Raw genomic sequence first — 25,871 nt, forward strand, 5'->3', positions numbered from 1 at the left:
CTCTTTTTATTTCTTTTGAAAATAATTCAAGTGTCTTTTCTAATGATGGTGTTTGTAAATAGAGAAACAAATCTTGTGAAATAAAAAAAAAAATTAGGGTCTGGGATTTTTCTGTCATTCGTGTTCAACCAATCAAAATACTCGTATCGGACACACCTCCAAACCTGTGTCTGGCTGTGTGGGTGAAAACCAATTAGTGACATTGAAATTGTTTTTAATCAATATAATAACTACATTTTTTTTGCTGACCGGATATCTTAAGGTGAGTAATAATTAATATTGAATTTTCGCATGTTGTGGAAGTTCATTTCTTTTTATTAAGATCTACTTTAAAAGAACTTTGCTTGTCTTGATGTTGAGGCTTGAGCTGCCTCAACTCGGCGTCGTCATTTTTTTTGTTGTGTGAGTTGACAGTGCACAGTGACACTCTACCGGCAATACATATAAATTGATGGTGGTCCCCTAACCCAGGGAGCTCAGGCCAGGACCTGTTTCACGATGAGCTTGGGTCTGTTGCATGACGAGATGAGGGCATAATCGTGATATAGTCCCCAAATCCAAAAGTGGGGATTATTAGATTCACACCTACCAGAACGCATGAAAATCACTTCCTTTCTCCAGAACACGGTCCCCAACTCTCGCACAACAATGTGGCAAAATGATAACACACACAAATGAAACACACAGTATATAAACACTAGGGTTCTCTCCCTATTATATACTCGTGATACAGTCCCCACTCAATGGGAAATCAAGTTCGATTTTCACGGCGGTGGGGACAGTTTATGTCAGATCTTGGGACTGAAATTCCCAGTCTGGTAATAGATTTGGTTCTGCTTGAAACGAAAGTAGTTACCACTTGCAATAATCACACAATCATTCAATATCTATATGTAACATAAATTTAATTCAGAGCGACCAGCTCTATAAATGTACATATAATTAAAGAAATTGAACAATCGGAATTACATCATGAATCACATGCATATCAACATAACATCAAACTGTATTTAGCAGTTAGCATCAGCATGAATTAACCTATACTGAATATGTTGCAATAGGTATCTAATGAGAGTGATTTATTTATATTTAATCAAGGCCTAATAATTCGGCATCCAAACGTGACAATATTCTTGGTTATTAATTCCACCAATTAAGTTTCATCAAAAGAGGGTTTATACTTGGATGAATACCTACACTGGACCGTAGTATATCTAATCTGGTTATAATTTAAATAGTTCAGAATAAGGACCCCTTCGACATCGTCAATGACTATCGTTGGTCCGATGAATATAGTCGTCTAAGAGCGAACTGCGGTGGCTTCGACGGCGCGAAGTAAAGCGAGCGAACTCTCGACGAAAAGCCAGTCCAGATTCGCGGACGAAATGATGAGGGCTGAGAGCCGCAAGATTGCTACGATGAATCACAAGTCACGAACTCTGAGTTCAAGGATGAAGTACGAGCCCAGCTCGTCCCTAAAGAGAGTAAATAAATAACCATCTCCTAATAGACAAGGTCCAGTAATAACACTATAACTCTTCACAAATCAGTTACGATATACTAGCTTGAATTCACTGAGCTACTTACAGAAAGTAATGTAAAACAAAACTACGGTATCTTTTATCCCGAAATAGCAAAAGGAAATCTCTCTTCTCATAGAAGTATAACTTCTCAGTTCAATGAATATTTACATCAACTATATCATATACAACATCAATAAACTGATCCTGGCTATTACTCTTGTTCAGTTCACAAGCCATATATCACATAACTATCAGTTTAAAATATATGGGAATCGTCATTGTCATTGAGCGTATAAACCAACAATTCTTCCATAATAAAATGTCTACTTTAATAACATTTAATTACTTCATCTTTATATCATTACTTCATGTTTAGTTGGTTTCACAAAGTTTTCATTTATGAAATATGATTTACTATACAATACAACAAAGCATTTAATATTCTTTGCACTTTAGTGTTCAATACTCCAACATTAATCATAAGCAAAATAATTACTGAATTTCTGTTTTCTTTGAAAACACTAAGTTTTGCTTTTAATTACAATAATTAATTATACCAATAAAATAGTGAACTTACAGTTCTTTGGAACAGTCGTGCCTGGTGAGATGAGGGCAGATGTGGTGGCTTTACCTGGCCTGTGCTGCCTGGATCCAGCCTGCCAACGATGGGGATTAAGACTCCGCTGTGCCTGCACTACACAGCCTGCAACATACACCCAAAGTAATGGCCTACGAGAACCACACCCTCACACTCCGAGTTAAGACCAAATCCTACGGGGGCGGCCGGGGGAGGGGGGGAAGGACTTCAGCCCCTTCCTTTTTCCAAACATAAACGTAAAAATATGACCATAAGATTGTGATTTACTGTGCATCTTCAGTTTCCAATGTAATGCACTTTACCCATGAATGTAATAATTTTTGATCGCCCACAAATGCCTTCATATGAAGCACAAAAGTGCAAAGTCTTTTTCCAGACCCGGTTAATTAAAAATTATAATACAAGTCCAAAGTCTTTTTTCCAGACCCGGTTGTTTCAAAAATCATAATATAAGTCCAAACTAAGATACCATAATGATATTCCAGTGGAATAAAAATTAAAAATCGAGTTTAGTCTTTTCTCCAAACCCCGATATTCCAAAATTATAAATAATACAACAACAACAACAATAACAGTATAACTATAAAGACAGCCCCCCCCCATAACATGGACATATTTATAGCATAGTCTTTCAGCCAGACCCAGTTATTTTTTTCCAGAATAACGCTAATAGTAATAATAAGAATAAGAAAAACTCAATATCTAAGACCAAACAATCCTTCAACCTAAAAACCTATTTTAAAAAGAGGTTTTGAGCGTTTTCTTTATTCCAGACCTAATCAATTTTCATAAAATATGAAAAAAAATCTTCTAACGTGAGACCCTATCATATTCTTATTCTTGTGGAATAACACAAGTTTTAAAACATACTCTTTCCTCCAGATCCGGTTATTTAAAATCAATTTAAACAATCTTAAAAACATAAAGACTTTGTCACATCCTTATTCCTGTGGAATAACAGGAGTACATGTATTATGCCTAGTCTTTCGTCTATAGACCTGGTTATTTAAAAGATAAACAAATATTGGAAAAAACATCAAAGCTATAAGACCAATCTTCAAAATTAAACCCAAAAGTTAAAATGCTTGGATTTAGAGTGTTGTCTTAACCCCACACCCAGTTCTCTTAAAAATACAAATTAAGCATAACTTTAATCTTAAAACTTGTTTCCCATCATAATTTCCTATTTTGAAATAACTGTGTCTGGAGCAAAGACTACACCATATTTCCGTGCTATTCAATGTTGATAAGATTGCGAGGTTTATGTCTTGTCGTGTTTTTAACGATTTTTTTTTAACTAGGTCTGGAGGAAAGACTACACTATATGCCCATGTTGTTCGACATAAATATTTTTTTTTTATTATTATTATTAATTTATTAGTAGTAGTATTCATTTTTATTTCAAAGATCTGGGTCTGGGTGAAAGACTACGCTATATTTCCATGTGGGCCTTTGTTACTTTTTTACTCTGGTCTTGAAAAAAGACTTTGAACTTATATCACAATTTTTTAAAACAACCGGGTCTGGAAAAAAGACTTTGAACTTATATCACAATTTTTTTAATTAACCGGGTCTGGAAAAAGACTTTGCACTTTTGTGCTTCATATGAAGGCATTTGTGGGCGATCAAAAATTATTACATTCATGGGTAAAGTGCATTACATTGGAAACTGAAGATGCACAGTAAATCACAATCTTATGGTCATATTTTTAGGTGGTCTGTCTATGACAGATCACCTATTGTTTTCGTCAGAATTTTCTTTCTTTATTTCTTTATTTCTTTCTTTATTCTTGGCACCTATGTTTGTCGCCAACTTTTCTCAAAATTGGCTGAATTAATTTTGCTGATTTTTTCGTCATATATAGAATCTATCATAGAGACCTCAAAATAAGCTTTTCAAGGTCATATGGTCATGATGACGTCATCTACGCGCCATTTTGTAAAATTCTTCATTTGATCATATCTTCATTATCAATTATCAAAAATCAACAATATTGACATGACATTAACTTCATTTCAAGGGTCAACTGTCAATGTCATGAAAGGTCATGTAGAGGTCATGACGCGCGCGTACGCGCTCGTCAAAGGTAAAAAAATCGTCCAAATGACCTATAAAATTTTTTGGGTACGTTTCAGGTCATTTAAAGCATTTCAAAAATTTGCGCGCGCGCACGTATGCGCGCGCGTTTCCGCGCGTTACACCTTAACGCAACGCAGAAAAACCGTTTCTTTTAATATCATTGCATTGCTAATAAAATTCTGAGCAATTTGATACCTTGATCAACCTTCTACAACCATTAATATAGAAATTAACACCCATTAAAGTTTGCAGCACGTGTGCGCGCGAGCTCTCACTATAGGCCATATATGGGCAAAAACATGCCTATTGTAAATTCACTGTAGCTCTTTAAAAAGTCCGTTGACCCCCAACTTTTTTTTCATATATCGATAGAGTATTAGTTGTAGATTTGATTTCATGTCACCATTGTCCCTAAATTATATCGTGACGTCATCAAAATGGCGCCCAAACTAAAAATTTCATTTTTTCAAAAATGACGTCATCAAATTTATGCAAATTTGGCTGTAACTTCTCGAATATAGATCATTTTTCGCCCAGATTTCAACATGTTGTAGTTTATAATGTACTCTTTCTCGTCAGTTAACATGAATCTTCGTTTTGAGAAACGCATCATTGCGTAAAACAGCGATGAAAAGAGGCTTGTCATTTTTCATCATTTTGCGTGTAATCTCTATGGGACATGATTTTTTCTCAAAACTAGATTCAACATTCCTCTACTTCGTGAGCCATATCTCCATTTTTTCTTGTCAGCTTTCCTTGAGCTTTTAACATGTTGTAGCTGAGATTCTGGGCTATCGGAAGTGTGCCCTTCATTTTTTGATCAGATGCCGGGATCATGCCCGTATTTCACTTGCAAAATTGGAATTGTAATTCTCAAAATTGCTTACGTGTAATCTCTATGGGGAATATCGTGGCTCAATGGATAACGCATTTGACTTGCTTTCTCGAGGGCGGAGGTTCGATTCCTGGGGTAGAAAAGATGATTTTTTTTTCATTTTTTTTTTCTTTTTGCCACCTCTTACATGATCCTTTATGATAATTAAAAGGTATGAAAGTTAAAATTTAGCAAGATAAAACAGATTATAATTGTTTTTTTCATATCACATGTATTTTGTGTGTAATCTCTATGGGACATGACTTTTTCTCAAAACTAGATTCGACATTCCTCTATTTCGTGAGCCATATCTCCATTTCTTCTTGTCAGTTTTGCCGGAGCTTTTAATATGTTATAGCTGAGATTCTGGGCTTTCGGTAATGTGCCCTCCACTTTTTGATCAGATGCCGGGATTATGCCCGTTTTTCACTTGCAATATTGGAATTGTAATTCTCAAAATTGCTTACGTGCAAAGTCTATGGGAAACATTAATAATCACATTGAGCAATGGTCAAAATTTATTCTTAGGATGTCTAGAATCAAGATTATCAATCATATCTAAATTATTCATTTTATACATTAGGCGACTCTGAATGAAAAATCATGACAGACCACCTAATTCGTCCGCATGACGAATTAAATTCTAGTTACGTTTATGTTTGGAAAAAGGAAGGGGCTGAAGTCCTTCCACCCCCTCCCGCCGCGCCCCCCCCATCCCTCCCCCAACTTCCGCAACCATACCCAAATGTGTTTTATCCTTGTCACGTTGCATCGGGAAACTGTCCCCATCCTCTTGTTGAACGAGCACGCTTTGATGTTGTGGGGGGACGGTATCACGAGTATATATACTGTTGGAGCTATCCCCACTGCGTACAAAGCGAACTGTGTATCCCATAGCGTGGGGATGGTATCACGAGTATAGCTATACTGTTGGAACCGTCCCCACTGCGTACAAAGCGAACTGTGTATCCCATAGCGTGGGGACTGGATCACGAGTATACTATACTGTTTAAACTGTCCCCACCGCCGTGAAAATCGAACTTGATTTCCCATTGAGTGGGGACTGTATCACGAGTATTTATTATGGAGAGAACCCTAGTGTTTATATACTGTGTGTTTCATTTGTGTGGGTTATCATTCTGCCACATTGTTGTGCGAGAGTTGGGGACTGTGTTCTGGAGAAAGGAAGTGATTTTCATGCGTTCTGGTAGGTGTGAATCTAATAATCCCCACTTTTGGATTTGGGGACTATATCACGATTATGCCCGAGATGAGTGATACTTCAGAACGTTCAGGACCATTCTTCCGAGATGAGAAGATTAGGCCTAGTGACAAATCAGCGCTTTCCGATTCGTGAAGGGACATCACTTGATATTTAGTTATTAGTATCAAAAAAATATTTAGACTTCTTCACCTGTACCAAAGTTTTATTTCGGAATGACGACTTTTCATAAAATCATATATTTCAATAAATGGAGATAAGAAATGTTTTATTAATATTACTCATTGTAGAATTGATGTATGGAGCTTACGATGTACGAGGTAAAAAAAAACAAAAAAAATCCATTTGTTTTGTACACAAATTTACAGATTTTCCCCTTTATTTTACATATTTCACATTATCTCCTCCTATATGTGATGTGAATTATATTTTCCAGTGACATATGTTGTGCTCAGAAGAGGGAAGATGCAGATTGAAAGGTACTGAGGAAAATCTGAAAATTTGTGTATCAAAAGAATGGAGATTTGTCCACAAAATCAGCCATTTTGAAGCATGTATGCCAATTTGAGGATCCCCATAGAAAGTACAACAAGACTTTTAAAATGTCCATAACTTGCTTATTTCATTTCATAACTGATTTTGATGAAACTTTTTAAAAATTGTTCTCATTTTACTCTTTCCAATAAGATTGCTTCTCTTCTTGGGTTTTGGTTTCCTTTAATAAAAAAAAATTGAAAAGGGGTGGGGAAAAGATGGAGGGAGAATAAAAGAAAACATATAAAATTATTTGGGCCTATTACCCCAGAGACCTTAAAATGACTCTGTTGATGACAACTAGCCCCCATATAAAAAATAACTTGGCACCATCCCAGATAAAATGCATCAGAGTGCAATCGAATGATCCCCCCCAAAAAAAAAATGTTTAAAGGTGATATATAAGTGTGGCTTGCTGTAAACGCATTTTCTCTCAATGCCGACGGTGGCGGGCGGTGTGCAAAGAAGATCATGCCGACGTAGGAGATATCTGGAATTGTCTTTGGACCATTCTTCGTTGCCCAAATCGGCTTTTTGAAACAGTTGAGCGATATCTCGTTCTTAATGCATTGAGCGGTTCTACCAAAGACCATTTCATGAAACAGGCCCCAGGACTCGTCCGTGTTACATTAGACATTGGTTGCTCTCCAAAATGATGTAGAATGGGTAGCAATAGCATCCCAAATAAAAGGGGAAAAATAAATGATGCATTTACCTCGATTATGGATGAAGGTCTATCTGACCCAATATCGAGGCACAAACTGGACCCTCAAAAAAGGAAAAGTTCTGTCTCGTTCTTTCTCCTTCTTTCAAATCTCATCAGCTTTGATGATTAGTCGTTGTTTATGAGTGTACCAGTTAAAGGCCTGGTCACACCACCTGAGTGTTGTTGGAGCGGTTGTGGAGAGATAGGGAGAAAGGGTCGAATTTCGCTCACAAAATTGGGGAAAATATCGAAAAAAACAAAAAAAAAAACAATCAAAATCGAAAATGGTGATCGGTAGCGAGCAGTGATGATTTTTTTTTGTCTCCACTCCACGACCGCTCCAACAACGCTCAGGGCGGTGTGACCATGCCTTAAGGATGCTTGCGCTATTGTCCTTGAGAGATTGAAATTTGACAAAACTCTCCCTGACAGGACACAGTTGTCTCCTCTAGAGATCCATGACCTGCTTGAGATGTGCCTCAATTTCCTGGGGGGGGGGGGGGCAGTCAAATATATTGCTGTACACAAGGAATTTCCAAACACCCCCTAAACAAGTTTTTCGCAGGCTTTATTTACACATTTTGGCCCCTAAAAACTTGTTGCCAAATATGACCTCTTGGAAATAGCTTGGGAAAAAAAATACCCTAAATAAGTTTAGCTAGTCTTAAAAAAAAAAAGTTTTGGGGAAAAAAACACCCTAAAAATTGCGCCAATTTATTGACATCAATACGCTAGCACTATACAGTGCTAGCGTATTGATGTCAATAAATTGGCGCAATTTCACTCCCTCGCCACACCTCCTAGCGGAATGGATTTCTATTGGTTGAGTGATATGAGAGAGCTATAAAAGCGCGTTTCTAATTGGATATTGATTAAAAAATTGGTGTGTCTAACAGAGATAAAATGAAGATAAAATTGTTCTCAGAATACCAATTCGGAGAGATTTTAAGGGTGTTTTATCTCACTGATTTTAACGGAGATATATTTTCTCTGAGATAAAATGGATCTCAGAATACCACCCCTGACTTTTGAAACTTGGACATAAGAGTAATCAAGTATCACTGAATATCCTGTGCAAGTTTCAGGTCACATGATCAAGGTCAAAGGTCATGTGAGATCAATGAACTTTGGCCACATTGGGGGTATTTGTTGAATTACCATCCTATCTCTGTAAGTGTATTGGTCTAATTCATAAAACGTGGAAATAAGAGTAACCAAGTATCACTGAACATCTTGTGTGAGTTATAGTAGTTTTCAAAGTCAGCACTGCTGCTATGTTGAATCGCGTGATGCAGGTGAGACAGCCAGAGGCATTCCACTTGTTTATTTTATCATCAATTGTGATCACACTTGGTTCAAATGATCCTTGGGTAATACAACATCCATGTGTTGTTGAGGATGATGGGTCAAAGGTCTTCTAAAATATATATTTCACTAGGACCAACTTGACTGAACCATGAATTGTTTAAATCCATACATATGTATATTTTCAGGGAGAATTTTTTTTTCACAGGACAATGAGGAGAAAATTAGAATGTTTCATATAGAGTACGGTAAAAAAAATGAGTGGGTGGCATCATTAGTCCCCTCCATTGCATACCAATTAAGATGGGAATATTTGACTGTTTGTATAATAATAATGGTATTTATTGATACATCAAAAAAAAAATTCGTTGCAGCCAAAAGCTGAATTGCTAGTACAAGGTAAACAAAAATGACATACAAATTGACAAAAAATGCAAATATACAAACAAGGTACATATTACATGTATGTAGGGATAAAAAAAAACATATGAAACGGCCACTCAATACACAATAAAGAGTGACCTCCATTCAACCTTGTCCTTGCAAAGGTCACAAGAAACATAAATTTGTGAAATTATACAAAATTTTAAAATGTCAAAACTTGCTTATTTTACATTTAATTTTGATGAAATTTTCAGCATTATGCTTGATGGGGTTTTCTCTTTTGATTCAAATAAACTTTTTGTTGGGGTGGACTTGTCCTTGGTGTTGTTAGTGATTAATTACATGTACTAATCTTAGTTGTTTTCTAAGTCAGATCTGCTGTTATATGAATGGCTAATAATGCAGTTGAGACTGTCAGAGGCATTCAACTTCTTAATGTTTCATTCTGCAATGAGTTAAATCCTAAAATCTTCTTTCAAACTCTGTTTCAATGTTATCTATTTTGAACTGATATTGTAGACTGGTAATCTGCAACAAACATGTATGCTTTAAAATAAGTGTGGTTGAACGAATCCTAAATTACCAGCTTATATTTCAATCCTTTCGGAATGAAAGTATGAACCCCTTTTTTATTTTACTTCTTTGGAATTATATCTAATTTTGTTTATGTTCAACTTTCAAATATTTTTTTTGTAGTATGGTGCATTTGATTTCCATGTCTAAATTGATATGATTATTTTCAGAAATTCTGAAAATTATGAGTGATCATTGTTTGATGATTATTTATGAAGTGTATTTTCTTGCCATCAGTGCATAACCCACACTGTGGCTTTATTAAAAATAGACAAACTCTCAGAATTGATTTTTCATAATATTTACATACTTTTCCAGGATCTTGAGTTGTTATGCCGAGGCTAGCCTCTCTTCAGTCTTTGTATCGCCTTTGTCGATCTTCATCCTATCTTCCAGTAGCAAGTATTACACAAGCTTCCTCCTGCTATCAACAACATATAAGATCATTGGTAAGAGGAAATGAATCCTGGAAACCTTTCATATCCACTCTGGTTCCAGTCCAAATGTGAATTGGTTATCTTCTAGTTAGATCGTCATAAAACTACATTTAATTTTTTTTTCAAGTTCAATCTTTTTATTTTCTCCCCAATATAAAAAAACCAATATACAATATGTACAAGAATGAAAATTAAATGTATGAGAGAAAAACAGAACTTGTGAGTTGTAGCTGACAGTAGCTCCCAGTTAAACAAGGTAAAATACATATTAAATCAAATGAAAAATACAGGGTTGGCGGATTTAAATCACGTTGATTTAAATCGTGATTTAAATCGCGATTTAAATCACCATGATTTTTTTAAAAAAAAATCATTGATTTAAATCACTTCCATTGAAACATCACCATGATTTTTTTTTTTTAAAATCATTGATTTAAATCACTTCCATTGAAACATGTACAAATCATGTACAAAGTATTTGTTCAAAGCAGTTTTAATTCTTCAAGTCAACTTAAAAACTTTGAATTAACTTTATATCAACAAAAGATCAACAAAGTCTTCATATCTACTTAAAACAAATTAAAATCAAATTAATAAAATCAGGTAATTCCTTAAAAACTACAGATGTATGTTGTCATTAGGTACTTATTTTTTGTAAATTATGTCGAGTTTTTCTTCTGAAATTTTACATTCTTTGTCAGTTATTATTAGTCAATTTCTTTCTTAACATAAAGTTTTCACATAATCCAAAGACTTTTCAGAGAGCAGTTTGTAAAAAAAATATATAATATATAAAAGTCAATGAGAAAAGGTTTGTTGGCAGTTTTCCAATTTTGATCCTTCGCCTACACATAACTACTTCTGTCATGTAAAATAAAAAATGATACCTGCATGTAATCAACATATTTAACATGCCTCTTATTTCGTATTGTTACATTTATCATACATTTGATGTTTTAAATAACATAATTATAAAAATCACATTAACATAATGTAGTACAGTCATAATTTGACTGTTGAGAAAAGCTTTCTCTTAAACCTTTTAAGTCACTGCAGCCCATTTTATGTTCAGTGCCTCAAATAATGGAAGTTTTGTATCTGCATGTAATAATGGAAAGAGCTCTATAACAACGATTTGCAAAACTCAGAATAAACATTTAACACTGCATTTAAATGTTAAGATGCAGGTACTTCAGTAACAATCATTGGCAGTTGTAAGCTGTGTCTCATTTAAAATAAAATACTTCTTTTTGTAATACATATGTTGTAATTTAAGCAGTTTTGCAGTTTTTATCCTTTAAGTTAAAAGTAAGTAGATTTTTTTTTTCATACTTCATGGATCAAACAGATTTTTTTGTAGAGAATATGGGAATAAAAATTGTAGATTAATGTAAAAAATCACAGTAACATAATGTAGTATAGTCACCCTTTGACTAAGCTATCTCTTATATTGTTCTCCAAAACTGAGAGTTTTGCATCTATATCTGTAGCAAGAGAAGAGCTTTTTACAAACTAAAAAGATCCTAAACATATACAGTTGTAGTCTCTCTTTAGCTATTGTAAAGCTGTGACTAATTGAAAAAAAAATCATTGATTTGAATTATTTCTCTTACAATATCCATGAATACTAGTAATTGGGTCAATCCACGTCAAATCAACCAATTTTCAGACAATTTGTCACCCGACCCTCTTCGATTTTCTTTAAACTCACACCAAATGTTGCCCCAAGTGTCTGACGGAAAATCTGAAATATTTTGCCCCAAGGTCAAATGGTTGCTAAGATACGGCCTCCCATAGCAACCAATGCGCACACAACAAAATTATTTTAAATAAAATTGCCTATTTTTGATTGACTACTGCAGCAAAGTTTGATTGATTACAGTCTTCATTTTAAGTAAATTGGAAGAACTTTTTGGTCTAAACATGCAGAGTATACTGTAGCACGGACCTGTCAACCGGATTTCGCACACGAGGTCACCGAAAATGGCGTTAAGCATCCGTGTCAATGATTTCAGAAGCATGTTTGGAGGCTCATAAATCCAAAACTAAATTAGCTTAGAACCTAATATTATGCACATTTATGGACTTTCAGATGCTCAACAGATTTACAAAAAATTGACCCAAGAGTATGTGTCGTTTTCCTGTAGGGCGCCCTCAAAGTTGGATTTTTTCAAAAGATGCCAAGTTCAAGGTCACGGATCACCTCCCGTCCCATCGAGGAGGGGGACCAATTTCTGTGTTTTGATAGACATTTACCCATATTTTCAAGTGTTACTTGAGAAATTTTGCTACCGGAATGTTTAGGGGCTGATTTGCGCATTCCAAAATGGTCGTAAACACCCTAAAATTGATGTTAATGACACATACATGCTTTTCAACACTTTTCAAATTGTGATAACTCAAAGATGAAGAGCCCAAAGACATTGATCTCTTCTGTGATGATAGTCTGTAATTAGTATTAAAAGGATATATCTTCAAAAATAGTTTTTATTGTTAGTAATGACCTTGAAAACACACCTAAAATTCAATAAAAACAGTAAATTGGCTAATTTTCCAGAATCAAATGGCATTCAAATGGTGTTTACATTGACTTTCAAATGGGTGTCATTTCAAGACAAAGGGTGAGCTTAAGCTAAAACTTGAAAGACATGTTCAACTTTTGGTCTACTTTGAGCAACATAAAATATATGAACTCAAAACCATATCATTTGACCTTGAAATTATTCCAAATATAGCTATTTGTTGCTTCATAAGTAGCATATTCAAATCACGCGTGTACATTGTACTTTGCAACACATTTCAAAATGGATTTTCTCATAGAGAGAATACCTGATCAGGCTGATATTTGCAGTATAAGTAGTCTGTAATGGGTTCTTGAAGGATCTATAGATTAAGTACCTATTCTCTCATGACAATGACCTTGAAAATACAGCTGAAAATCATGAAAATCAATAAATCATACAATTTTCATTAATAATTAAGTGTTAGTACAGACTATCATCACAGAAGATATCAATGTCTTTGGGCTCTTCATCTTTGAGTTATCACAATTTGAAAAGTGTTGAAAAGCATGTATGTGTCATTAACATCAATTTTAGGGTATTTACGACCATTTTGGAAAGCGCAAATCAGCCCCTAAACATTCCGGTAGCAAAATTTCTCAAGTAACACTTGAAAATATGGGTAAATGTCTATCAAAACACAGAAATTGGTCCCCCTCCTCGATGGGACGGGAGGTGATCCGTGACCTTGAACTTGGCATCTTTTGAAAAAAATCCAACTTTGAGGGCGCCCTACAGGAAAACGACACATACTCTTGGGTCAGTTTTTTTGTAATTCTGTTGAGTATCTGAAAGTCCATAAATGTGCATAATATTTGGTTCTAAGCTAATTTAGTTTTGGATTTATGAGCCTCCAAACATGCTTCTGAAATCATTGACACGGATGCTTAATGCCATTTTCGGTGACCTCATGTGCGAAATCCGGTTGACAGGTCCGTGCTACAGTATACTCTGCATGTTTAGACCAAAAAGTTCTTCCAATTTACTTAAAATGAAGACTGTAATCAATCAAACTTTGCTGCAGTATTCAATCAAAAATAGGCAATTTTATTTAAAATAATTTTGTTGTGTGCGCATTGGTTGCTATGGGAGGCCGTATCTTAGCAACCATTTGACCTTGGGGCAAAATATTTCAGATTTTTCCGTCAGACACTTGGGGCAACATTTGGTGCGAGTTTAAAGAAAATCGAAGATGGTCGGGTGACAAGCATTGGTTGATTTGACATGGATTGACCCAATTGGCAAATGGTTTGTTGGCAGTTTTGATAAGGGATTTTTTCTCTTGGATTTTTTAAATATTTGAATGAAAAATCCCAGACGGGAATTTTCTCTACTCACTGGGAATTCCCTGTGGAATATTCCTTCATATATGTATGATAGAATTAAGTTCAGATACATGATTCCTCAAATTTATTTTTAATTGTCCATTTTTACTGGATTTTAATTACAAAATATGTGGATAAGAACAATATTAGGGGTGAAATGTATAACATCAATATTGATGTCATTGTAAGAGTAAGGGGGGGGGGATAATTACCCTTTTTTTCGAAGAAACTTTTAAAAAAAAAAAAAAAAAAAAAAAATCTGATTTAAATAAAAAAAATCTGATTTTTTTGATTTTTTAAAAAAAATCAAAAAATCGCCAACCCTGGAAAAATATACACACTGCATCTATATGTATCTGGGCATGTTCCAAAATTACAAATAAGTAATAAAAATCATCGTTCAAGGTGAATGAAAATGTACATGAGGGAAAGCTGAACTTAGAAAGTAAAATCTTACATGGTTTCAACAGAAAATGTCCGTCCTCATCTGGCAAAATAATTCTGCGCCAGGTTTTCGAGATGTCTCTGTAATGCTGGAAAATTCATATTAAGGTGGTAGAATTCAAGCAATAGATCCTGCCTGGTGAAAAGACTTTCCCTATTCCCTTTTAACATTGTCTTGGAATTTTATTAAAATGTAGTAAGTAATCTTTTGATTGTAAGTCATTGTTATCCTGCCATTGGTCAAGAACAAATAAATAGTATTGATGACATGTAAGTGAAATATATGGCACATTTACTCATTTTAAGGGTGTATTTGGAATATGCTGAAATGAAATCATGTTTTTCATCATGCTCCTTTGAGATATGATGTTCAAATTAAAAAAAAAAGGGAAATGTAAAATAAAAGTCATTTCATCACTCTGGTACTTTATCAAACAACCCCAACCTCAACATTTTTCCTTTTATACACAATTTAAAGATTGTGATGATCAATGAGTAATGAGTACCATTAGGAATAAATGGATAAAGATCCATGAGTAAATCAATTCTAATAATAAAACAGTTTTCAAAATGTAATGTAGTATCCCCCCCCCCCCCCGAAGATCGTTTATTTTTAGTCCTCATGTGGGACGGTATAAATACATACATGTATGTAGCTTTTGTAGTTTACTTTTGCATTGACTTGACGGTACTTCAAGTCATCGATGTACAGTAAGTGTGATGTGAATCTCAAAAGCCTAGTTCATTATCAATTACATGTAATCTTGTATGGGTGCTAATGGCTGATCATTATAATGACTGAAATATTTTTGAGGTCTCTCAGAAAAAAACCACTCTGAAAGAAAATATTCAAAATATTAACATAAGCATTCAGATTGAATGTTAATATGTCACTGCGCAAGAGTCCACTGTCACAGATAAGTGCCTAGATACAAATTGTTCCGAATCACCTGATAAAAATAGTTTTATTTTGCAGACATTAAATTTCCAAACATTCCAAAATTTGTGTACTTTGGAAAATCTTTTGAAAAACTGTTCTTGACACCTTATCAGACATAGCAAATTGCAATGTATGCAAACTAGGTCTATAGAGTTGCAGCCCTGGAGAAAATTCCATCAATGTGAATGGAAAAAAATATGAAGCAACAAGTCTGCTCGAAAAGAGTCTGCATTATAAGACTATCAGCCAGACATCTGCGCTAGACAATAAAGATCCCTTGGAATCACTGTGGCTGAGATTATTGCATTTCTTTTATTTGCACACAAAAGAACACACCCCTTTTTTGAAACCTCATGGTATACTGTACAGTACGGTACATTATCACTACAGTCCTGTAATACATCCAGGTTACATGTACCTTGCAGCTGCAAACACTTATCAACAAGATATTTTTACCATATTTGCTGGATTGAAGTGATATTAAAGAGGTATGTCTCCTTTTATATTGCACATTGCAATTTGCAGAATCCATTTAATTATTCTCTTCTCAAGTTTTCAAATTTTGATGAATTATAATCATGGTTGAAGATTGTGCCATGCAGATGCTTGTATATGATTATTGTATTTTATTTAGTCAGGTACTGTACATAGGTTGTTAAACAACTTCATTCTCAAAATCAATCTTATTCATGCTTTTAATTGAGTGAGGTTTTTATTAAATTTTACTCAAAGTGGTTTTTCTTTCCATGTAATTCTTAAGAGCAAGGTATTTGAGCTGCATGGAGACAAACCTGTCTATAATAGCAAAGGGAAACAAAATTGAACTTGTATATAGACAGGTGACCATTATAGAAAGTTTCTTCTCATATATGCCCACATATAGGCCTACATCCTTTTGATTGTGTACAGAGAGGCGGCCTTCAACTTTGGTTCAAATGTATTTTCACCTGATTAGGTGATTATCTGAGTCTCGGCAGCTAGTAATAAAAAGAATGTGTTATATATGCATAGTCTGAAATGCCAGGTGCTGAAAGAAAAGGGGTGAGATTGAATGTAACAATGAGGGAGAAAAACTCGGCAGAAAAGGGGGGGGGAGAAGTAGGGGAATAAATAAATTGAAAATGAACGGAAAGGAAATAGAAAAGATCAAAGAAATGGAAAGTAAATTTAGAGAAAAGAGAGGAAGAGAAAAGAGAGGAAGAAAGAATGAGAAACAGAGCAAGGGGGGGGGGGGGATATTGAGGAAAGAGGGGGACATATGTACACTTTGCAGCATTTTGAAGTCATCTCATGGTCACTAGAACCTGTATGGATAAGGTCCAAAGGGCAATTCTCTGCTAGAAAAATCAGCCATTTCACAACACATTTCAACCTGCTGTCCAAACAAAGAACTTCAATTTGATTTTTGGTACATGTAATAATATAACCCATTACAGAGTATGTATTAATCTTCACCTTCTCCCTCTTTGATGGGCCTAATAACAGTGTACTGCTAATATCATACATTCATTTCAAGCTGACACTTCTAAATTGTGACAATGTTTTATCAGTTTAGTATTACAGGTGATGATTATTGAATTACAATTACCTGTACTTAATACTCTTTTGTGTAATCATTCCTTGCCTTTACATGTACATGATTGTGCTTTCTCTTGTAAGCCCTCCTAATTGTCTTCTTCCAATTCTTTTATCTGACTGTGTTAATAGAATGCTTTATAACCTCTCATCTGCCATTCATATCTGACTTGCCTTTTCATTCATTTTTCTCCAAGGAAACGATGGCCAGTGATAAACTCAAAGCAGCTGAACACCTAAAAGGGTTGGAGGGAAGTGTATGGTGAGTGCTCTTTATCAAATTACAAGTAATTCTAGCTAGTGCTTGCAGGTGGATAAAGTTATTCAAATAGTATATTGGCCTCAAAAGATATTTTATAGACAGTGAAATCGGTAGAGGTCAGGTCAGCCATCTTTCTCTTCAAATTTGAAGCAATTTTCAGAGAAGAATACCAGTCACGATTCTTTGACTCACTATTGCCTTTTAAAAACCAGAGAACAGAAATAGGACTCGGACTATTGCCCCTCTTAGATCTACAAAAAATCTGGGCTCCGTAACACAAAGGTTTATAGCGATTAATCGCTATAAATTTGAAAGAACAATTCTGATTGGTTCCTAGTCAGTCTACGGAGCAAAATGCGCATGCAACGATGGACTTGATAGGCTATCTAATCGCCAACCTTTATGTTACGGGCCCTGGAGTTACCTAGGAGGTTTACTGCAGTTTGTATTTTGTCAGTCAATAGATCTAAATGATCTTGGCACAAAGCACGACTCCGTAGTGAGTCTTCAGTGAAGATCACGCTAGATGATCTATCACAATCTACCATGACACGGCAGACCATCTAGCGTGATCCCCTGTTTGAGATTAGATCTAACCGGTCGCGAGGTATAAAACAGAAGTTATCATGGTGAAGCGCCCCCTTGCTGCAATAGATAATAATCAAACATGATAAAAGAAGACATACATGTATAATAGAATAAAATGTAGAGAGAAAGAATCAAGACAAACAAATAAGTGAGAAAATAGAAGAAAGAAAAAACAAAGAAATACACAACATTTTATATAAGGGGTTCAAGTCTTACCTTAGGTGCAAGCAAAAATAAAACTAATAGGACTGTGAGATAGGTTCACCTGTAATGTGCTGGGCCATTTTAGTGTGTAGATGACTAAATGTTCTTCACTCCTCTAATTCTGTCCCCCTTTGCGGGATCCTCCCTGTATTTCTCTTCCTGAATTTATACATCAATTTTTGTCTCATTTATTTAAATTAAAACTCCCTCAGTCTCTTACAATTATGATTATGCAGCTTGAGTCTTTTTCCTCATGATATATATGTTCCGTATATGCTGGTACATGTGCTACAGTCACACTGATCAAAGTTATATTATTTTGAATGACATATCTTTGCATGTTTGGAGTAGGTTTCAGTGATATGACTGGAAGCATGAGGTTGCACGATCATTTTTCTGTGGTTTTGTTTGGGGTTTTTTTACGAGCAAAAATCCATAAAATATAAAATTGCATGATCAAATAATTTAGGTACTGGTAGCAATATCAAAATATAATGATGAACGTAATACAAAATATAGAAATTATATCATAGGGATAACCCATTTTTTCTCTGTATTTGACTTTGCAGGGTTGAATTTGTAAAGCTTGCTACAGAAGAGAAGGCTATTAACCTTGGTCAGGTGAGATAAAAGCCATAACATTGAAATACACTTTTTTATGTAAGGATAATGCTTGCAAACATCTATTCATTTTCTAGTTAATTTTCTTGTAAATTACTTTTGTTGAAATGCTGAATCCAATAGTTATCAAGTTTTATAATTGTAAGGAATCTTTAATGTTTATTATTACTACTATTATCCAATTTGAGACAGACATGTATGCCCAAGATAATTGGATGAAGGCCTATACGTATGTACAGTATACATGTACATGTAGGCTGAGCGAAATCAAATTACATTCAGCAGGCTATTGAATAGAATATTATCTTCAGGGATGCATCTAGGCTTTCTAAAATGAATAGATTCTGAAGTCAGTTGATTTCCTTTTTGATTTTCTGTCCAAGGGAAAGTAAATCGGAGGACAATGTAACAATTTTTTTTGACGAATGGTGGGGGCATCTCCCCTGTACCAACGTTTGGATTATGTACTCTTCTGTACTAGTATGACTTGACAATCCAAGTGAGTTATGCTCCTCTATTAGTGTGTTTCATTCACCGTTTATTACTTTTATTGCATTTCATGTGTTTATCTGAAAGGAAAGTGATTGTACTACAAAAAAGAGGGTATTCTAAGTTTAATGAATAATAGATGACAACATTTATTTATTTACATGACAGGGTTTTCCAGACTTTGCTCCTCCAAACTCTGTCACCCAAGCCCTGACAGAAATCATTGCTCCAGGTTCTAACCCTCTTATGAGCCAGTATACAAGGTCATATGTAAGTCAAATCTTGCTGATAACATGTATGTATCAATTGTTTACCAGACACCCCAAAAAATAGAGAAAAGATCCTATGTACCAATGATAAACATCATCGATGGCATTAGTAAAAATAAGCACAAGGTTCGGTACAGTTCTAACATAGTAGAGGGAATTTGGACTGTTTAAAAGATAAGATTACATATATCTATTCAAATGCCAAAGCAAATGATGTGTATTTTATAAGATATTATAATAATAATAAAAAATTGGTACTTATATAGCATATATAATCAACTGAAATTGCTATGCTCATTGTATAAATTGCTCTCCAATATTACAGTTACACTACAACAAAAATAAATTTGTTTTTAAATGTCTTATAAACGATTCAATAGAAGTGCAGGATCGAAGGTGAATTGGTAAACTATTCCATAATTTGGGACCGCAAAAATCAAAACTAACTCCCCCCCTTTTGAAACAACTCTAGGAATGTGTAAAATTGTAGTGTCTTCACTAGACCGAAGTCTATAATGTGGCCGGTGAGGGGATCTAAGCAAACACTAGAGGTATTCGGGTTCCATTTTATGCATAAACTTATAAACTAACAGTGCAACTTTGTAAGAAAGATAATAATGTTGATCATTGTTAAACCATCTTCATCTCAAAGCAATGACTGTTCAGTCTGTAAAACCAAATTCTCCAGTTAACTAAAATCAGTGGTCATTTGATTGATTTCATCCCATAATTTGATTAACATCTGTATCGCCACTTTATGATATGTATTTCAGGGCCATGCCAGACTTGTGAATGCCATTGCTGCTATGTATACCAAGTTCATGGGTCGTGAGGTAGATCCAATGACAGGTGTATTGGTATCAGTAGGTGCGTACGGATCTCTCTACTATGCAATCAACAGCCATGTTAACCCTGGTGATGAGGTGAGTAAAGAGGATGGGAGGGGAAGGGGGGTGGTCGGGTAGGTTATTGCATTAGCTGAGATACATGTGTATGTAAGTATTTGTGTGTTGGTGGGTGTGGTCATGATAAATAATATGTCCATTAATTCATGTATAGCACAGTTACTCTGTGCACATACTCAACTTCGCTTTGATACTTGGTATCAGTGCAAACAGATTTCCTGGCTGTAGCTGAGCTGCCATATTAATAGACGCTAAAGCATTCAAGGAATAAATCCTACCGGGTACCCATTCACCTCACCTGGGTCGAGTGCAGCATAATGTGGATAAATTTCTTGCTGAAGGAAATTACACCATGGCTGGGATTCAAACCCACAACCCTCTATTTCAAAGTCTGGGTACTAATCCACTGGGCCACAGGGCTCCACGAAGACGAAGATGATGATAATGAAGGAAGAGGGAGAGGAGGAGGAGATCATGATAGCAATGATGGTGGTGGAAATGATGATGATGGTGATTTTGATTGTTAATGGATGATTGTGATGAGGGTTGTTATGACAATAGATGGTAAAATTAGGAATGCTGCATGTTGATTGATGAAGATGATCATGTTGTGCACAATGTAAATGTAAAAATACTCATTAACAGGGAAGTTCACTCTGAAAATAAGGTGGTTTTTATAAAAGCAGAAAAAAAATTGTGGATGTTTGATTAAAATCTGTTAAAGAATAATGGAGTTATCAGCTTTTATAATTTTATCTGTGACCTCACAGAAGAACAGCTGCTCAGTAAATTCATAGCTCTTTTATTCTTTGATGAATTCTCATGAAATTTTTAACAGTATTTTCCCTGATTTTTCTGCCTCTATTATATTCAACTTATCTTCAGGATGAACTTCCCCATAGTTCTTTGCAATATCATTTGATTTTAACTTATGTGAACATGAATGTTTCTCCTGTGTAGTAAAACTATTTGTGATTTGTTTAATCCCTGCAGGTAATCATCATAGAGCCTTTCTTTGATTGCTATGAACCGATGGTCAGGATGGCTAGAGGTGTACCAAGGTTTATTGCTCTTAAACCAACGGTAGGATTCTTGTCATACTATAAATAAATTCTATATCTAAACGAGTTCCAGCAGAGTCCAAAAATGTTTACACCCAAGTGTTTGAATGTGTAAATGTATAAATGATTTTGGTGGAACAGGTGTTTTTACTGATGGATGACAAGATGGCATTCTTTCCTTATGATATGATAGGTCTTTTTGTGCAAACAGATAATCATTCCCACACATGTAGTGGTGATTTTCACCTGATTGTTGAAAAAGCTTTTTTGGTCTCTGGTTGCTTGTAAGCCAGAGGACAGACGGTATAAGGTAGTGAGGATGCCTTACCAAAGGGCTCTTTTTCACAGAGATGCATCATTTTATGGAATAACCTCTCTAAGAGAGCTCATCTGTTAAGTTTGATATCCAGCTTGTAGAAATTTTGGACTTCCAAAAAGAGAATTTTGACCCAGATGAATGTTTTACTTGTCCGTGTTCTAATGCTGTACAGTGCCATTAAAACAATAATTCCAGAATTCTTCATGAAAAGTCGACGAGAGCCAAATATTTATTTTTGTACTTTGATTGCGTTCATCCAAGACAGGGGCAGTACAGGATCTCCCAAAAGGAGGGGGGCACATTTTCCCCAAGGAAAATTTGACAAGCAAAAAAAAGGTTTTAACCACAAATTAAAATTATTTCGTCCACAAAAAATTTGACAAGCAATAAAAAGGTCTTCTTTTAGAAGGGGGGGGAACACTTCAGTTTTACCTGCATTTTTACATTACAAATTTAAATTGTGCCTCTCAAAAGGGGGGGGGGCAAGGGCCGGCTGTGCCCCCCCCCATCTGCCAGTGATCCAAGGTACATCTTAGGTATGATTGTGATCAGAGGTCTTTTATGTATCAACTTTGAAATCTTAACCAAGGTAATGTTTTGAAATTTCATCATAACTTTGAAAGCGTATGGATCTATTTCATGAAACTTGGACATAAGGGTAATCATCACAGCTCATCTTGCATGAACTTGAGGTCATATGATCAGGGTCGAAGGTTATTTATGGTCAGCAAACTTTGTTCTTGTTGTATCAATATTGAAAATTTAACCAAGTCCAAGGTTTTGAAATTTTTTTTAGATAATAGTGAAAGTATAAGAGCTTAAATAATGTATGAATATTGACAAGTAGATGAATGAAATTTCAAGTCACTAGGCAAATGTCAAAGATCATTCTATGTCAACAAAGGCTGAGTATTTCATTATTAATATATTTCATTTTTTATTATTCATCTTACATGGAGTTATTTTTAAAAACAGCACTGCTGCTATATTGAATAGTGTAATGCAGGTGAGACTGCCTGATGCATTCCACTTGTTATATAAAATATCTGTGTAGTCAATGATAAGCTGAATTGATCCTAAATCGGTGGCACCGGGATATATTAATGGGGACTTGGCCAGACAATTTCTAAAATATATTATCTCTTGATTAGTCTGCCATCCATGGTAATTACCAAGGTACCATTAACAAATTGATATCAAAGTTTTTTTTAAGTTGAAACTTTTTTTTTCATTTCGTTCATGGAGGAGCTTTTTATCATTGATTATGCAGAAGTATTATTTTATTCATCTTTTAATGAAATGTTTGTTTCAATTTTTTTTTGTCAACAGAATAATAAAGAGGGTGTGTCATCAACCAAAGATTTCACTCTTGATAGTAATGAACTAAGGGGGCTCTTTAACTCAAAGACTAAAGCTATCATCATCAACAACCCTAATAACCCACTCGGAAAGGTAGGAGTGAATATTGTAAACATCTTTTGTATGTGTCATTAAAGAGAAAGTCAATCCTGGTCTAAAGTTGGGTCTAATGAGAGAAGGAAATTATAAAAAGAAAGATTAATGTCAAGTTTGTAAAAAAATCTATCAAAGAATGGCCAATTTAAAGATTATTATTGTTGAAGTTGAAGTTAAAACTTTATTACCAAAAATACAAAGACAATGTTATTGATGTAGAAACAAGAAAATAAAGTCTTTGGTAAAAGGAGATCACAAAACAGCAATAGGCCAACAGCTGCTAATAGTTTTGTGTTGTGAAGTCACGTATGAGCAGCTTCCCTAAAATGTGATTCAGTATTGTATCTGTTGGGTGTTTCATAAAGCTGTTTGTAAGTTAAGAGCGACTTTAAGAACGACTGGTGACCCTTTTTAGTGGTAAATGGTACATATATATTCATAGGCGATGGTTTAGCACATAAGAAACGTTCACCAGTCATTCTTATAGTCGCTCTTAACTTATGAACAGCTTTATCAAACGGCCCCCAGATATATACTCATTTCTCTTTGAAATAAAGATTTTCAGTCATGAATGAACCATCAAAAAGCTCAATATTATGAAGTTTACAGATTATGACATATGGGACAGTTACTCGGTATGACTTGAAAATGTAAACTTTTTAAGATCCATAACTCTTATATGGCTTTTCACAAATATTGTCATCAAATTTTTCTGCTTTTATTTAAACCAACTTTTTGCCAGGGTGAATTTCTCTTTAACAAATCAGTTTAATAAGTGTATGCAAGCTATTTATGATGGGCTGTTATTTAAGTCTTACAGTGTAGAGAAGGTCTATCAGTGGTCTTTGTTAATGGTAGTCATTACAAGTGACAGTCCTAATGAATAGTGAGTTTGTTTTCTAAGGTCTGCCTGCTACTGCTATTCATGTCGTCATGACTTAGTGAATTATGAATTAGAGATAATAATAACAGTATATTTACCCAAGGCAGGGTAGCCACTTCAGTTCCGAAAACTGTTCTCCCAGTGGGCCCTGCTATTGTTATTATGTGGCTAAGCTAGGCTACCTATTCAGGTGCACACAACTTTTTTTTAGGAATTACTTCCTGCCTCTACCCATTTACCTCACCTGGGTCGAGTGCAGCACACACTGGATAAATTCCTTGCTGAAGGAAATTATGCCATGGCTGGGATGTGAACCCATGACCCTCTGTTTCAAAGTCTGGAAACTAATCCACTGGGCCACGACACTCCAGATAGCAGTCCCTTTAACTAGTAGTCCTTTATGAATAGAAGTCCAATGGAATAATTAGATTCTTTGGGTCTTTTTATGATGCTTTTCTTGGGACACAGCAAGTAGTGATCAAGAGTTATGCTAATGAATAATAATGTAAATGTATGAAATATCTGTTTATGTTGCTCTTTGCTTCTGGATATTTTGAAGAAAAAAAATCAAGCTTAAAGGAATTATTTTGTTATTGCATGTACAGCTCTTTACAAGAGAAGAACTAACTGAGATTGCGGACCTATGCAAAGAGCATGATGTCATTTGTATCAGTGATGAAGTTTATGAACATCTTGTTTACGATGATAACAAGTTCACAAGGATTGGTAAGTACAGGGGAACAAAGTCAAGATTGTTGGTCAAGGGGCTTTTCTTTTTAATTTAAATGTTTTTTTGCAATAAGTTACTGTGTTCTGAAGTTGGATTCTTCTATATAGAGTGGCCCAGGCTAAACAAAACTTGGGATTATCAGTTAATTTTTTTTCCGTGGTTGATTTGTTTTCAAAATTAGCAAGTGGTTCATGGTATGTCATATAATTCTGAATTTTCTATTGATTTTGATACCATTTATGATATGAAAGGCTCATGTATAAATGAGCAGAAAGAGTTATGTCAACCAACCATATCAACCATATTGCGTGTTAATATGGTTTAAGTTTTGTTAAGGATACAATGACCTGGCATGAAACAGGAATAATAGAGGAAGGGTGTATTAGCATTTCTTTAGTTAAGCATTTTGAACTTAACTTGAAATGAGAGTGAATTCTAATTCAAGTTTCCTAGCAAATTGTTTCTGACATACCTCAGTATGTATCGTTTGTAATCTACCATGCATGGATGATTTCCTGTGTATTGGTTAATTTCACTTTTTCTGTTATTTTCAAATTTGTTATTCAATCATTTTTATTTAAATGATTGTGATATTTATGTCAGAAAACAGGTTTCCCTTTAATCTGGGACATACTGTCTAATAAGTTCTTACATCTACTTGCATATTAAGACATGAATTATTAAATTCTAAGAACAACTTTTCCAATATCTATACAAAATCTTATTTCATAATATTCCTAGTGTTCTAAGTAGTTATAAAAAAATAATGGGGAAAAAAATAACCAAATTTATTCTATAAATTTCTTTAGTATGGAAAAAACAGTGGCAGTGTTATATTGATATATTATTGAAAAGTAATAATTTTTTCTTTCACCTAAACAAAGTTTTGCAGAGAACTTTTCCTGTTGGTCTGTTTGATAATGTTTAAGTTTTTGTTCAGCTTGCTGTCATTTTTTCAATTTTTGCATCAGTTCTGTCCATACTTATACATGTCCATACATATG

General features: G+C 34.7%; 1 protein-coding gene across 2 annotated transcripts in view; it reads left to right on the forward strand.

Moving 5' to 3' along the window:
- Nucleotides 1–178: 178 nt before the first annotated feature.
- The window catches only part of LOC121428663 (kynurenine--oxoglutarate transaminase 3-like), a 32,118-nt gene continuing 6,425 nt past the window's right edge, over nt 179–25,871 (forward strand). Inside the window, exons 1-9 of one of the 2 annotated variants that reach the window (XM_041625448.1) lie at nt 179–262; nt 10,118–10,248; nt 17,279–17,343; nt 18,705–18,756; nt 19,414–19,515; nt 20,288–20,437; nt 21,413–21,502; nt 23,129–23,251; nt 24,743–24,863. In XM_041625448.1, the coding sequence (XP_041481382.1) occupies nt 10,132–10,248; nt 17,279–17,343; nt 18,705–18,756; nt 19,414–19,515; nt 20,288–20,437; nt 21,413–21,502; nt 23,129–23,251; nt 24,743–24,863 (820 nt within the window). In that variant the 5' untranslated portion in view covers nt 179–262; nt 10,118–10,131. Of the gene's footprint in view, nt 263–10,117; nt 10,249–15,845; nt 15,995–17,278; nt 17,344–18,704; nt 18,757–19,413; nt 19,516–20,287; nt 20,438–21,412; nt 21,503–23,128; nt 23,252–24,742; nt 24,864–25,871 lie in introns of those variants that run through there. The other variant, XM_041625450.1, reaches the window with a different exon arrangement.

The sequence above is a fragment of the Lytechinus variegatus genome, chromosome 15, assembly GCF_018143015.1.
Source record: "Lytechinus variegatus isolate NC3 chromosome 15, Lvar_3.0, whole genome shotgun sequence".
Taxonomy (NCBI): Eukaryota; Metazoa; Echinodermata; class Echinoidea; order Temnopleuroida; family Toxopneustidae; genus Lytechinus; species Lytechinus variegatus.